Source organism: Sylvia atricapilla, chromosome 12 (genome assembly GCF_009819655.1).
Source record: "Sylvia atricapilla isolate bSylAtr1 chromosome 12, bSylAtr1.pri, whole genome shotgun sequence".
Taxonomy (NCBI): Eukaryota; Metazoa; Chordata; class Aves; order Passeriformes; family Sylviidae; genus Sylvia; species Sylvia atricapilla.
This window is the reverse complement of record NC_089151.1, coordinates 4,071,546-4,084,423: the sequence shown is the minus strand read 5'-3', so window position 1 is coordinate 4,084,423 and position 12,878 is coordinate 4,071,546. Positions and strand designations below refer to the sequence as shown.

General features: G+C 42.8%; 1 protein-coding gene across 2 annotated transcripts in view; it reads left to right on the top strand.

The window, feature by feature from the left end:
* The window catches only part of CDH13 (cadherin 13), a 444,776-nt gene extending 436,526 nt beyond the window's left edge, over window positions 1–8,250 (top strand). For both annotated transcript variants that reach the window (XM_066327533.1, XM_066327534.1), the window contains one exon: window positions 6,028–8,250. In XM_066327533.1, the coding sequence (XP_066183630.1) occupies window positions 6,028–6,035 (8 nt within the window). In that variant the 3' untranslated portion in view covers window positions 6,036–8,250. The remainder of the gene's footprint in view (window positions 1–6,027) is intronic.
* Window positions 8,251–12,878: the final 4,628 nt, after the last annotated feature.

Genomic DNA, 12,878 nt, shown 5'->3' with positions numbered 1-12,878 from the left:
AGCAAATTGTGTGTGATGCTGTAAGCTGCAAACTTTCAGGATGAACTAATTTACTTTGGGAGTCTTTACGAACTTTTCCCCAAGGTGTTGTGTCCAGTGAGATCACCAGTTTGCTCTGGCTGATGTTGCCCCCAAATTTCTTAATTGCAGGAATGAAAACATGGGGCTGGCTGGGAACAGTCCCTCAAATTCAGTGAGATTTGGGGGTAACATTGATTATAATTTATATTTATATTTATTTTCACAGTGCAAACACTGTGAAACTTCTGAGGTTGAAAGCGACCCATGACAAATCAACCAGTGATGCACATGAAAATAATCTCTATTTTTCAAAGTTCTAATAACTATGCCTCTAATTAATGACCTTTCCTAGATGGTAAATCCAGGAAAGAAGAACCTGGATGTTGATTAGCTGCCTAATCAGAAACACGGAGCTGATCTCCTCTATCATTTTTGTTACCTCTTTAGCATTACTGAGGTTTCAGTGAAGTCCATGATGTAATGTAGACTTTTAATTATGCCAGATTAATGTAATATTTCTGATGAAAGGGTAATTGAAAGAAATGGAGCATGCATGAGCTGAACTCCAAACTCCAGCTGCGTTAACTCTCTTCCTTTAATGGGAATTAAAGGATGAATTCATTTTGGGTAAAGCTCATTCCTGTACAGAGGGTCAGCAGGAAACTTAAATGCCTTTAATTTTTATGAGGTTTTAACTGCAATGTAGAAGCAGAGTCTGTGTAACAGAGGGTGAGTTTGGTCTCACAAGGAGCACATCTTTCAAGGGCTTTTAATTACTCAATTTAGACCTGCTTCTTTAAAATAAGCAGGAAACTGAGTCCCTGATATGTAAATCTGCTCGGGGAAAGCTCTGGCTGCAGCAGGGAAAGCTGGGAAATACCAAAGCATTTTCTGGGATCAGAAGTTCTGCAAACAGCACTGCTGGCTGAAGGGTTCTGCTGGAATATGAGCTCTTGGCAGCCTGACCCACAGGGAATGAACTGACATCCCACCTGGTGCTTTTTCCCTGGAATGCAGATTATGAAATATTTGTCTTAAATTAGCTGTATTTTTTTTCCTCCTCCATTTTCTTCTGTTGTGTGGATGAACGTGAGGAGTAAACCTTGAGTTAGCCCAGTGGGAAAGAGGCAGGGAGCTCTCTCTGTAGTCATTGAAGGGGCCAATATTAGGAACACATGGGCTAAACTGTGTGGATTGCACCTTTTCAAACCAAATCAGCTCTTAGAAACCCTAATTCAGGGCTTTGCTGTGGAGCTGGCCACCACCATCAGCTCCAAAATACAGTCAGTAGACTTTGGTTGAGCAGAAAGAGGAGTTTATTCCATCTAATTTTCCATGTTGTGAGTCTCCCTACCCTGAGAGGGGACCCTGGGTACTTAGACCTATAACCCCACAGTATAATTATTTTTAATAATGCAATTACTACATGAGATCCAGACAAACTCTCACAACTTTTGTCAGTTTTCTTGACCAGCAGGTGCAAAGCTCCCCTCCTAAAGCCAAAACCCTGATGCCAACAGCCACCAGCTGTTTGTGGGAATGTGCTGTGCTTCACCTGAGCCCATTGACCAGAAATGCAATAATTCAGAAACACATGGCAGTGACCCTGCCCTTTTCACTGTCACCTCAGAAGGAATGAGGCTGAATGTGTCTCTCAAGTATCAAACAGGTAGAAGAGCAGAGGAGAACTGTGGGATAAAACTGGTCAAGATCACATTAGAGACTGAAATGAGAGAAATAAGTTCCCTATAGCTGTGCTCACCTAATGCTGCTGTGAATCCCTGGATAGCCAAAGGGAAAGGCGGAAGGGACAAAACAAGAGCAAAAAAATTCCCACCCCACCTCTGTGGCTTGAGTGCCTTGGGCAGCAAATCACTGGTTGCAGGTAATTTCTGTCAAATCACGTCTGAAACAACACATGGTGGGTAATAATTCTTGTGTGCTGAGGCCAGATATGGAGACAGAGCTGATAAAAAATAAAATAAAATAATTACTAGGCCTAATTATCATTAGTATGCAGATCTAAACCTGCCAGGCACAGGCTTACCAAGGAATTAAGTTCTTAAAAGACATAGTTCTCATTGATCAGCAAATGTGCTCCCTGCACACGTTATTTGCACATTTTATGCTCACAATATTCCTTAAACACTAACATATTTTATGTCCTATTGCCAGCTGCAAACTATGAATCATCTGTGCTATAAAATACATAAGTATGGGTTAAAAAAAAAACCCAAAAAACAATGCAACCCCATCAAAATGAGTGGAAAAGTCACCAGGTGAGCTGGTTAGAGCTGGGGCTCAAATCAGAAATAGATAAAAAATTTGGCTCTGTGTGAGCATTTCTGGAACTTTCATTTGTTCTTTCTTTATGAAATAAAGGCAAAATAAAGAAAAAGAAAAACCAACAAGAAAACTGCAATTCCTATATAGGAAACTATAATGAACACTGGAAATCCAGCTGGGAGAACAGAGAGATTTTAGATGTGGGCCAGAGGCTCAGAGCTCCCCAGTGGGTTTGTAAGGGAGCAGCTGTGGTGGTTTCACAGATCTCCTCCCATTCAGAGCTGAGTTTTCCAGGCAATATTTTGGTTATCCTTGATTCCCGCAGATTTTGTGTTAAGGGAGATATTGGCCAGAAAGTTTGGCCAATTAACACCTTTTATGACCTTATCAGCCTCTTTGGAGAAAGGAAATTTGTAACTGACACTCTGTTAGAAACCACACAAACTAAAAGACTGATGCTCTCTAGGACAGAAGCATTTTCCAATAGATCCTTTCCAATAGATCCACAGAAAGAACCGAGATGGATTTGATCTTGCATATTCTCTACTTACCAAAGATGGTTATCTACTGTAATTATTCAGACCATAATTCAAAGTGTTGAACCTGATTTCCAGGGGCAAAATCTCAATACTCCTTTAACAATCCACCTGTGCAAAAGGGATAATCACCATGAATGGCATTATTCCAAACACAGGCAGCGTTTGGAGTAATTCTTTTAACACAACCTGTGTCAAGGCTAACTGAGTTCAGAGTAGTCTTGGCACCTCTGCAAGAGTCAGCAGATGTTGGGAGAAGCTTTCTGTGGAAGGTGTCCAGGTTTCTCTGAAAACACCTCAGGGAAATGTCACCAGGGGCTGTGGAGGAGAGGAGGAGCAGGTCCTGCAGGGAAAATCCAGGGGGAATGAGCAGGGGGAAAGAGGCAGCAGAGGAGACACAGCTACAGAGGTTTTGTCAAAGTGGCAGAGCAGGAAAATGCTCTGTACAGCGTTTTGGGCAGGAGATGAGCACACAGCAGCTCAGTTTGTCAAGGGCTCAGAAAAGGTGATGCAAAGCTGCTGAGTGAGAGCCTGGGTAGGAGATTTAGCTGTTTGAATGGCTACAAAAAGCCCTTTGGGACAGCGTGAGAGAGACAAGCCTCTGGATTGACATGACCTAAATGTACAGACCTGGAAAGGAGATTCCATGACAAAACCCTGCTCTGGTTTGTTTGTGCTTTCAGGCTTGAACAAGAGGCAGGATGATGGTGCTGTCCCGAGCAATCAAAGAAGGGAGTGCTTTAGGGGGAAGATTTAAGAGCTGTAGCTGTGCAGAGCTGTCAGGAAAACATCCAGAAGATATCAGAGCTAGAGGCTGACATTTTAGACTAAATGGAAAAGTGGGAAAAGAGAGTAAGAGCTCTGAACTGTCAGCCCCGATGTGACTGCTGAGCAGGAATGGATGGTGTCACTGAGAAGGGGAAGAAACCCAAGCGAGGGGAAAAAGGTTTCCTAAAAACAAAATAAACTGGAGAAACGAGACTGAAGGACAAGCTGGAAAAGTGATTAGAGAAATTACAGTGAAATTATAGGAGGAGATAGTCCCAGGACCAAGGGAACCTCCGATTTTCAGGCATGAGATTAAATGGATCAAAGACAAGAAAGGATGAAGTTGAGAAGCAATTTCAGTGAAAGAAAATCGAGGCAGGGATTGCAGAGCTTTGAGGTGAAAGGAGTAAGGAATGGGGTGGTGCTTGCAGAGGCAGGATAACAGGGAGGATCAAGAGTTTATTGTGAAAGGCAAAACTGGCCTTCAACAGATACAAAAATGGCAAAGGAAAAAGATTCACAATTAAAGCTGAACTAACAAGTTTTTGTACATCATTTACTCCGGAAAGACAACGTGTCTGAAAGGTAGCACCATTCATCATGTCTGTCAATATAATGTAAAACATACAAGCTTTTCTTCAGGTGTGCACATAAATCACCAACTCCTGCCCTTTGTTTGCAGGCTGTTGGTGCAGCAGCTCACTCTGGTGGGGTATTTATAGACTTTGTGCTGACAGATTCCTCTGGTGACGTTTCTGCCTGTGGATTGCACAGAAACTCAGCTGCTCTTCATCCATCATGGGCAAGTTCCTGTCCTGAGCAGGAAAACCTGCAAGGATCTCCTCAGGATTCAGAGCAGCTTCATCAATCCCAGAGCCAGTGTCAGCTCCTTTGAGCCAGGATTAAACAAACGCCCTTTAATGACACTAAGCTTCATTGGGATCTGGAAATCCTATTTTTCAGGTTGTCTGTGAGATCAGAGTCTCAAATTCTTTCTCTTCACTTCCCAGGAGATCAGGTTGTTTGTGAGAATTTAAGTTCTAGCTGGAACCCTTAATCCAAATATATCCAGACTTCAGCAGTCATGACTGTAAATCTCCTGTATGTGAGTCTGGATCCTGATTTCGTGGCCAGATCTTTTCTTTAAGCAGCAGGCTGAAAATCCATGTGCCAAGCAATTCCAGATATTGTCCTATCTGGAAATCTCAGTTAAACTTCTCATTTCAGTGAGCCCCATCCATCAGCAGCTCTATGGATTTCTCACACTTAATTTACTTTATTTACCTTTGTTTAGCAGAACTGAAGTGCTGCAGGGAAGGGGCAGGCAGGTGTTGGCATCCAGGTGCCTGCATTGCTGCAGAATGCAAATTGATGCTGGCATCAATTCACATGATAACTAGAAATAAACAGATAAAACAAAAAAAAAAAAAGCCTTGTCAATAATTATATTAAATTTGTTAGCCCTAAAAGGTGAGCAGATCATTAGATTTTTTTTGAAGGGCACAAACCAGCATCTAACATTGACCATTACACTTCTGTGGTGACAAAACTATCAATATTGAATATTACAATCTTTTTAAGAGTACAGATACAATAAATATTAGACAAACATTTGCTGAGTGAGGTTTTATGTCATTGCCGTGGTTTTATAGGCTGTGAGCTACAGCTTATCTTAAATTTGCTCCTAAACTCTCCTTTCTGAACTCCTTTACTCCCTTGGTATTATCAGAGCATCCACCTAAGACAGAATTCCAGCACCACGTTCACTTTATTTAATACAAACCCCACACATGAGCCTTGTATTTCTGTAGCAGCTTTAACATGAGACACCAGGCTTTTATTCCCTGGTATATTCACAAACTCTAAGGCTCTGTTAGGGAGTTATTTCTCAAAAGATGTTGTTTGTTTGCTCTTTGCTTGTCAGGGTGGGCAGGAGAAGGAGGGGCTGGCCTTTCCTTGTGCTCCTGCACAAATGTGACTGATGGAGGTGTCCAAGGGGGAAAATCAGGATTTATTCTCTCACCATATCCCAAGAGGAATCCTGGCTCAGGATTTATCCTCTCACCACATTCCACGGAGGGAAATCAGGATTTATCCTCTCATCACCTCCCAAGAGGAATCCTGGCTCAGGATTTATCCTCTCACCACATTCCAAGGGGGGGAATCAAGATTTATCCTCTCACCACATCTTCCAGAGCACCACCAAGGTCTCTGACTGCCCCATCTGACATTTTGGGGTTTCCTCTTGGAGATTCCTTCATTCACAAATAATTGCTCCTAGACCCTGATAATTGATCTTTAACTTCTGGCAATGTTCATGCGTTCAACCAACAATTTGACTGGGGGGAAAAAAACTCAGCCAGGTAAAAGATCCTGTGATTTGCATAGCAATACTCACCCCCATCTCATCCTTTAGGTCTGTAAGGATTCCTGCCATTTGACGCTGTCCTACCGAGTTGCCATGGCAACGAGAAGAAGGAAAAAAAAGAAAGAAAGAAAAAAAAAAAAAAACCACCGTCAGACCTGAAGATTGCAGTTTACAATTACTGTTCTTCACTCCTCGGCCTCGGTTGCTCCAGTTTAGTTTGCAATCTCGCTCAATGTGTCCGACTGTACCTTGGTGTTCGACAGCCTCCACCCCTCTGGATTCCTCCTGCAGGACACAAGGTTTACTCGAAATTTTCTCTGAATGTTCAAAGACCATGACATCCAAACCCCACCTTGGGGGAGCAGAAAAAAAACACAACAACAACAACAACAAAAAAAACAAAACAACGAAACAAACCAGATTGACTCGATATTTTTTTTTTCTATCTGTTGACTCGTTGCTATTCAACTGTTCAGAAAATATTTTGTCTGTGGGTTAGTATTTGTATATGTATGAGTGTATGTATATATATATATTTATATAGAGAGAAGAGTTATACCACGGGTTTAGCTTTTATAAAAGGTTCATCTGGAGCGTGAGGAGGCAGCAGAACACCAGATGAATTTGTAGCTGTTCCAGCTTGGCTAAACCTGCTGTGTTGGCTGCTCAGAGCGTGGCCAGCAGGAGCCAGCCCGTGGCCACCCAGGCCTTGGCACAGCCCTTCTCATACCTCAGGTTCAGCAAACAAGAAATGCCAATCCCCAGGGCTTGGTCCTGACCTGAGCTGCTCTCCTGGGCCCCAGAAGGAGATGAGGATGCTGGAGGAGCAGCCAGGAGTGACCCATGCTCAGCTCAGCCTGATTGCGGGGGTTAAAGGGCTGAAACTGGGGACAAAATGTTCTTATCACGAGTCCAAGAGCAAGGCTGAGTGTTTGCCAGAGCGCTGATCTCTGTGCCAGGAGCAGCCCTGCTCCATAAATCCCCTCACAAACACACCACCCCATCCTTTTGGAGATATATATATATATATACATACATACACACGTACACACGGTTTCCAGTTAAGAGTAACAAGAGCATTTCTTTGTGTGTGTAAACTTACCACACCTGTTTGCAGACATGGGAAAAAAAAGGGTGTTTGTTCTCTATGAATATGGATCCTTTTTTTATTCTGTGAGCATGTAAGGTCATCAAAAAAAAAAATTCCTTCTAACTGTATGAAGATGATCATCTTGTTAATAAACTGTAAATGATCCATCAGCGCTCACACCAAATTTTTATAAAATTAACACGAAAAAGTATACTAGTGACAGACTGTGGCTTTTATTAGAGCTTGCCAGTAACTAGGGTAAGGTAAGTGTCTTAGAATATTTTAATAAACTTGCTTATTTAAAGTTTAAACAAGAAAGCTTCCTTATGCAATAGAACTTTGCAGCTGCATTCTTTAGTTAGCATTTTTACAGTACTTATGGGTCATACTCGATGGCATCCTTACTACAGTGAGATTATGAGCATATCTTCCACACCACGTATATGTTTCAATAGTAAAGGTTTTTGGAAACGTTAAAAAATAAGTCCAGACATATATTTAGTTTCCCATAATGCTACACTAGATATTAAATGTGTGTTGGTGGTTAAAATTTGCTGTACAATAGCTTTTTCTCCGACTTCCTGTATTGTACCAAATATGAAACAGGTCTTTTTTCTTTTTTTAATCAAAAGGAGTAATAACAACAACGACAGAGGAAAAATGAGTTTGTGTTGTGAGTTTTCCTAACGTTGTAGATTTCTTGATAAGATATGAGCTGCCTTCAGACCAGTTTTTTCTCTTCCAGCTTAACTCCTGCAGTCCTGACCGAGTGAAATCTGCCCCCTGGTCTCTGCAGGAGCCTCTGTGTCACCAAAGTGGCACTTCAGGGTCAGTGGGAGCTGGTCAGTGACGCCAGGAGTGGCTTTGGCAGCTTCAGGCATCCCAGCAGGGCAGTGCCTGACCCCAGACAACATGGGCATGCTTCTCATCCTCTCTCCCTGCCCATGCCTTGTTTTGACCCCATGCTGCTGCTTTGCCATCAACCAACAAGTCTTTTTTTATTAAAATATATATATATATATATTACTTTCAAGCAAATTTTTTTCCAAAAGGAACGATTTAACTACTGTATGGCACCTCTGGAGTTCCAACGTGTATGTTCCATGAATGCACCCAAAGATATTCTGCACCCTGTGCTTTGAGCTACAAAACCTCTATCTTGAATAAAAGAAATTATATTACCCTCCCCCACAAATACTCTTTTCTACTTGCTTTTTTCCTCTCTCCACCCAGCCAAACCCACCTCTGGAGACACTCCCTTGACTTTGGTGTCATTTCTGTTAAATGCCAGAAAATTCCCCGCTTTAAACCAAGAGCTTCACCAAGAGCGTTTGGTGAATCATTCCAAGGGCAGCCAAGAGGAGGAACAAAGAGAAAACTCTTCTGCCTGGAGCTGCACTGACGAGGGGAAGACTCTTCCTACCACCCTGTGCCCAAGGATAAGATCTTCCTTCTTGGATCCAATGCAAAATTTTGATGTGCAGAGAGGTCAGTGTGGCTGAAGCTCTGACCAGAGGTGCATCCAAGCCTCCATTCCCATTTTCCCTTTATTTCTGCTCCCACATTAAAGGCTCCTGGCCTTTCCCAAGGGCACCCAAGGAGAAGATGGAGCTGCCACGTTAATGTTTGGCCCCATTGAACACAGACTGGCACCTTCATAGCCTGACACAAGTGAGGAACCACAGCACAATCTGAATTTTCCTACCTGAATGAAGGGTCTCACCTCTGCTCAAAAAAACCAATGTCCATTTCCTGAAACAAGGGAGCAACAATGATTTAAACATTTTTCTACAATGTGGTGGAAAAAACCCCAGAAAATTCATAAAATTGGTTGTATTATTTTCTAATAGTTGATCATATTTAGCATTCATTCAGCCAAGTTTGCTGGTTTTATAAACATGCCCCTTACTCCTACCCAGCTATTTCAGTCCCACCAACATTTATTTCAGTCTGTGTTTGTAGATATATAAATGCTGTCTGGAGTTGGAAAGGCAGTGAACTTGTTGATTCTCGTTTTGTAACATGCACAAAACTTTTTATTGGTAAAAGTCATTTCACTCGAACAGGCTGTGTGCTGTGGAAACAAAAATTGGGAATAACCATCAGTGAGAGGGGTTTATTAGCTAGAGAAAGGTCTCATTTCTGGTGTGCTTGCTGATTGAACCCTGCTCTGTGCTTCTCGTGTGTGCTTTTCCAACCAATATGCCTGTGTGCATTTATTAATGTCCACTTTGTTCAGTAGCTGTAGGTCTGAAGAGTAAAAAAAAAAAAAAAAAAAAAAAAAAAAAAAAAAAAAAAAAGGGAGAACGAGCTGAATTTCCTGCTGGGTGTGGAGGAAAATTAGGTAAGGGTGGAACACTGGTAACAGACTCCCTGAGCCCCATTCTCATCATGGTTACACTGCTGGAAATCAAACAGCAGCTCCATCAGCAGGACTGAGATTGAGTTAATCACATTTGGGTGAAATGTTACCTCCCCACATATTGCTTTTTGCTGGTTGGCTGTGAGCAGTGAAGCTGCAATGTTTGTCACAGGATTGCTGAGTGCTTACAGGTCATCAGAGCTCTGGGGTTTGTGACATCGAGCCACCCACAGGGGACCCTTGGCTGGCCCTTTGGAGGTGTCTCTAAGGCTCCCAGGATAATTTGGTTTAACCTTTACTTGAAATGGATGGGGTTAAATAATTTGTCCTGTTCTCTTACACAGTCGAATTTTTTTGATCACTATAATACAAACCTCATTTATTAAATTATGAACTTACAGGCAGTTTGTAGGGCCCTATCTTAAATGCCTTGTCACTACAAAAAGACATTATATTGATGACTTTTGTCTTTCCTTTGCAAAGGCCTCTTGTCTGAAATACTGAGAAAGATGCCAATTTTCTTCTCAAATGTTACTAATTCACTCAGAGCAGAATTCTGTCCACAAATAATTTTACATCACTTGGCCTTTCGGCCTCTCCGAAAGTTGCTTTCAGAATAGGTTTAAAAACCTCTTATTGAATTAAAAAAAAAAAAAAATTAATTATATTGAAGTCACACTGGCTTGAGAACACCAAGTCTAAAGCAAAACTCTGCTCCTGTCTTGCCTTTATTGCACCTCTAAAAACTCTGTTGTCTGAGAGATTCAGTCCAGCGCTAACAAAAAGAAAAATAAAATAGCAATTATTCCCTTTCCGTTAACTCCACGCTCTATAATCTTTAGAAGCAACACGCAGTGCAGATTAGTAATTATCATTATAACAATTCTCTGTAAAGCAGACAGAGCTGAGCCTTTCCCACACAAAGCACACAACCCACTGCCTGCCCTGTCACCAGGACACACGAGCTGGCCAGGCTTTGTCCCGGTGGGATGGATGCACTCCCCCCACTCTCAGTGGAAAGTTTCTAGTTGCACAACTGCTATGTGTGTATATATGTAGATATATAGAGATATACACATATAAATATATATATAATATATATGCAGGTGGAAGGAGATTGTTACAACAAGGGGGCTTGGAATGAGCAGTTTAATTCCCTCAGTTAGGGGTGAATTTGTGGGATAAGGGACAGCATGGGCTACATGTACTGGATCACTCTGATTTAAAGCAAATAAGAAAGTCAAAAAGCCCACACACTAAACCCCAGGCTTATCTCCACTCTCCTGTTGTATTTCTGCTACCTTGAGCTGTCCCCTGGTACCACAATTATATCATTTGAAGATATGCATCATTGTTTACTGACTCATTTTCAGTTGCCTGTGGATCAGCAGGTCACCAGTAGTGGAAAGGGAAGGGTTTAGAGCCAGAATTCCTCACTCCTGAGCTTTCAGTGGGACAGCTGTTTGGGAAAGTTTCATCCAGCCCCCCACATCACACTCCTCCTCTGTGTCAGCGAGTGGCTGCACTCCGCAGTTTGGGGTGCAGTGGATGTAGCCTAGGGCCAGGCTGGGTGTTGGGGTGTGCACACAGCCCCTGCCTGGCATTGGGGCTGAGGAATAAATCCGTGTCTGCGGGCCTGTGATGGGGAACTCAGCACAAAGGAGTTGTGTTGTTACTGCCCTTTCAGCCACAACCCTCCTGTGAAACCACAACTACCCCATAACAACCTCTGTCCCTTTAAGTTACCATCAAGCTCTTCTTTTTTTTTTTTTTTTTAATGATTTGGGTTGTGTTTTTTTTGTTTGTTTGTTTGTTTTTTTAAAATAGTCCAAGCAAGGATGAAAACATTTTGTTTGATTTTCAAGACGCTTATTTCAGCTGCTTTTCCAGTCAATCATTCCTTTGGGCCCTAGTTGCTGAATCGCTTGCTGTCTCTGAGGTGTAAATAAACGTTTTGATTTATGACGTGGTTGCAAAGAAACTTGTAATTTATTTGTGAAATGCTCAAATAAAGGATGTATGGGCTTTTACCTTCTGTCTGCACGTAGACCTCTCCTCAGGGATGGAGGGCCACAGAATGAACTCCAGGCTGGCAAAGGAACCACCTCTGCCAAACATCAGAAACCCCAGGATGTTCTTAGGGAAGGAGATAAACTGCAGCCTTCACCTCACCATGACGGGGTCTGAGAACGGGAATCAGGAGCTTAGAGAGGTAAATAGAATCACAGAGAATGGTTTGGGTTGGGAGGAACCTTAAAAATCATCTTTTGAATGATCTAAAGATCAGGGACACCTTCCACCAGAGCAGGTTGCACCATCCAGCCTGGCCTGGGCCACTCCAGGGGTGGTTTGACCACAAAAGAAAAAAGTTTGATCACACAAATTTCAGCAGCAGCTGAATATTCAGGTAACAACGATAATTTGCTGTCCATTTCCACTAAAGAGGTTGCCTTGAGCCAAAGCCAAACCAGATGTCCCCAGGCTGGGCAGCAGCCAGGAGCTCTCATGGACTTTTGTGCATTTTCTTTCTGCCTCACCTGGTCACCTTCCTCACCCACCAGCATCAGCTCAGCTCAGAGAGAGCAGCCAGACACAAGAACTGCACAAACAACCCAGAAAACTCCTGAACAAATGCCTCTTTACCGGGGAGTTCTTGTTCCAGCATACAGCTAAAGGCTGCCGGCTTCTGAAACTCCTGCAGGTTGTATTTTAGATCTTCTAGGAAGTTATCTAAAGGGACAGAGCCACACAAAGGCAGAAATTCTCTGAAAATAGCCTTTTAATACCTGTGAGAATAGAGGAAGCTGGCGAGGGAGGGCAGCAGTTGAAGGAAACATTTGAGTACAAGCCCCAGCAGATTTCTGTCACCGAGACCCACTTCCAGCTCCTGCCTGTTGCTGATGCTTTATCAGGCTTTGAATCTAAAGGGGGTTTTTTTTCCCATGTGGCCCATAATAAGTAGAGGATGAAAGAGCCTACATGAAGCTTGTGGTGTAATTGAGCAAAAGGTCATTCATTGCCTGAAAGCCTCAGCAAACGTGTGTCACCTGCTTTGGTCTCAGCTGAGAGCCTTGTCCTAAACTAAAGCTGTGCCTTGTGCCCTGAGAGAAGGTTTGAAACAGCACAAAGCTAAATCATAAGCAATGAAGCATTAACAGAGAGAGAAAATGCTGAATGGTTTCTAGCTGGGGGAAGTTTTGTTCTGGCCTTTCGACCTCCCCGTGTCTCATCTCACACCTCCCGTTCCGGACTGCGGGCTGCTGTTAGCTGGTGACTCTGCACAGCTCAGCCCAGTTATGGCTTTTCTCCAGCAGCACTAAATCAGAACAATCCCTCTGCCTTCAGTACAACCCTCTTACCTGCAGAAACAAAGCAAGGGTCACTGCTCCTGCTGCAAAGCTTTTGAGAGGCTCAACCTCCTCACCTCTGGCCGGACTCTGCTCATCC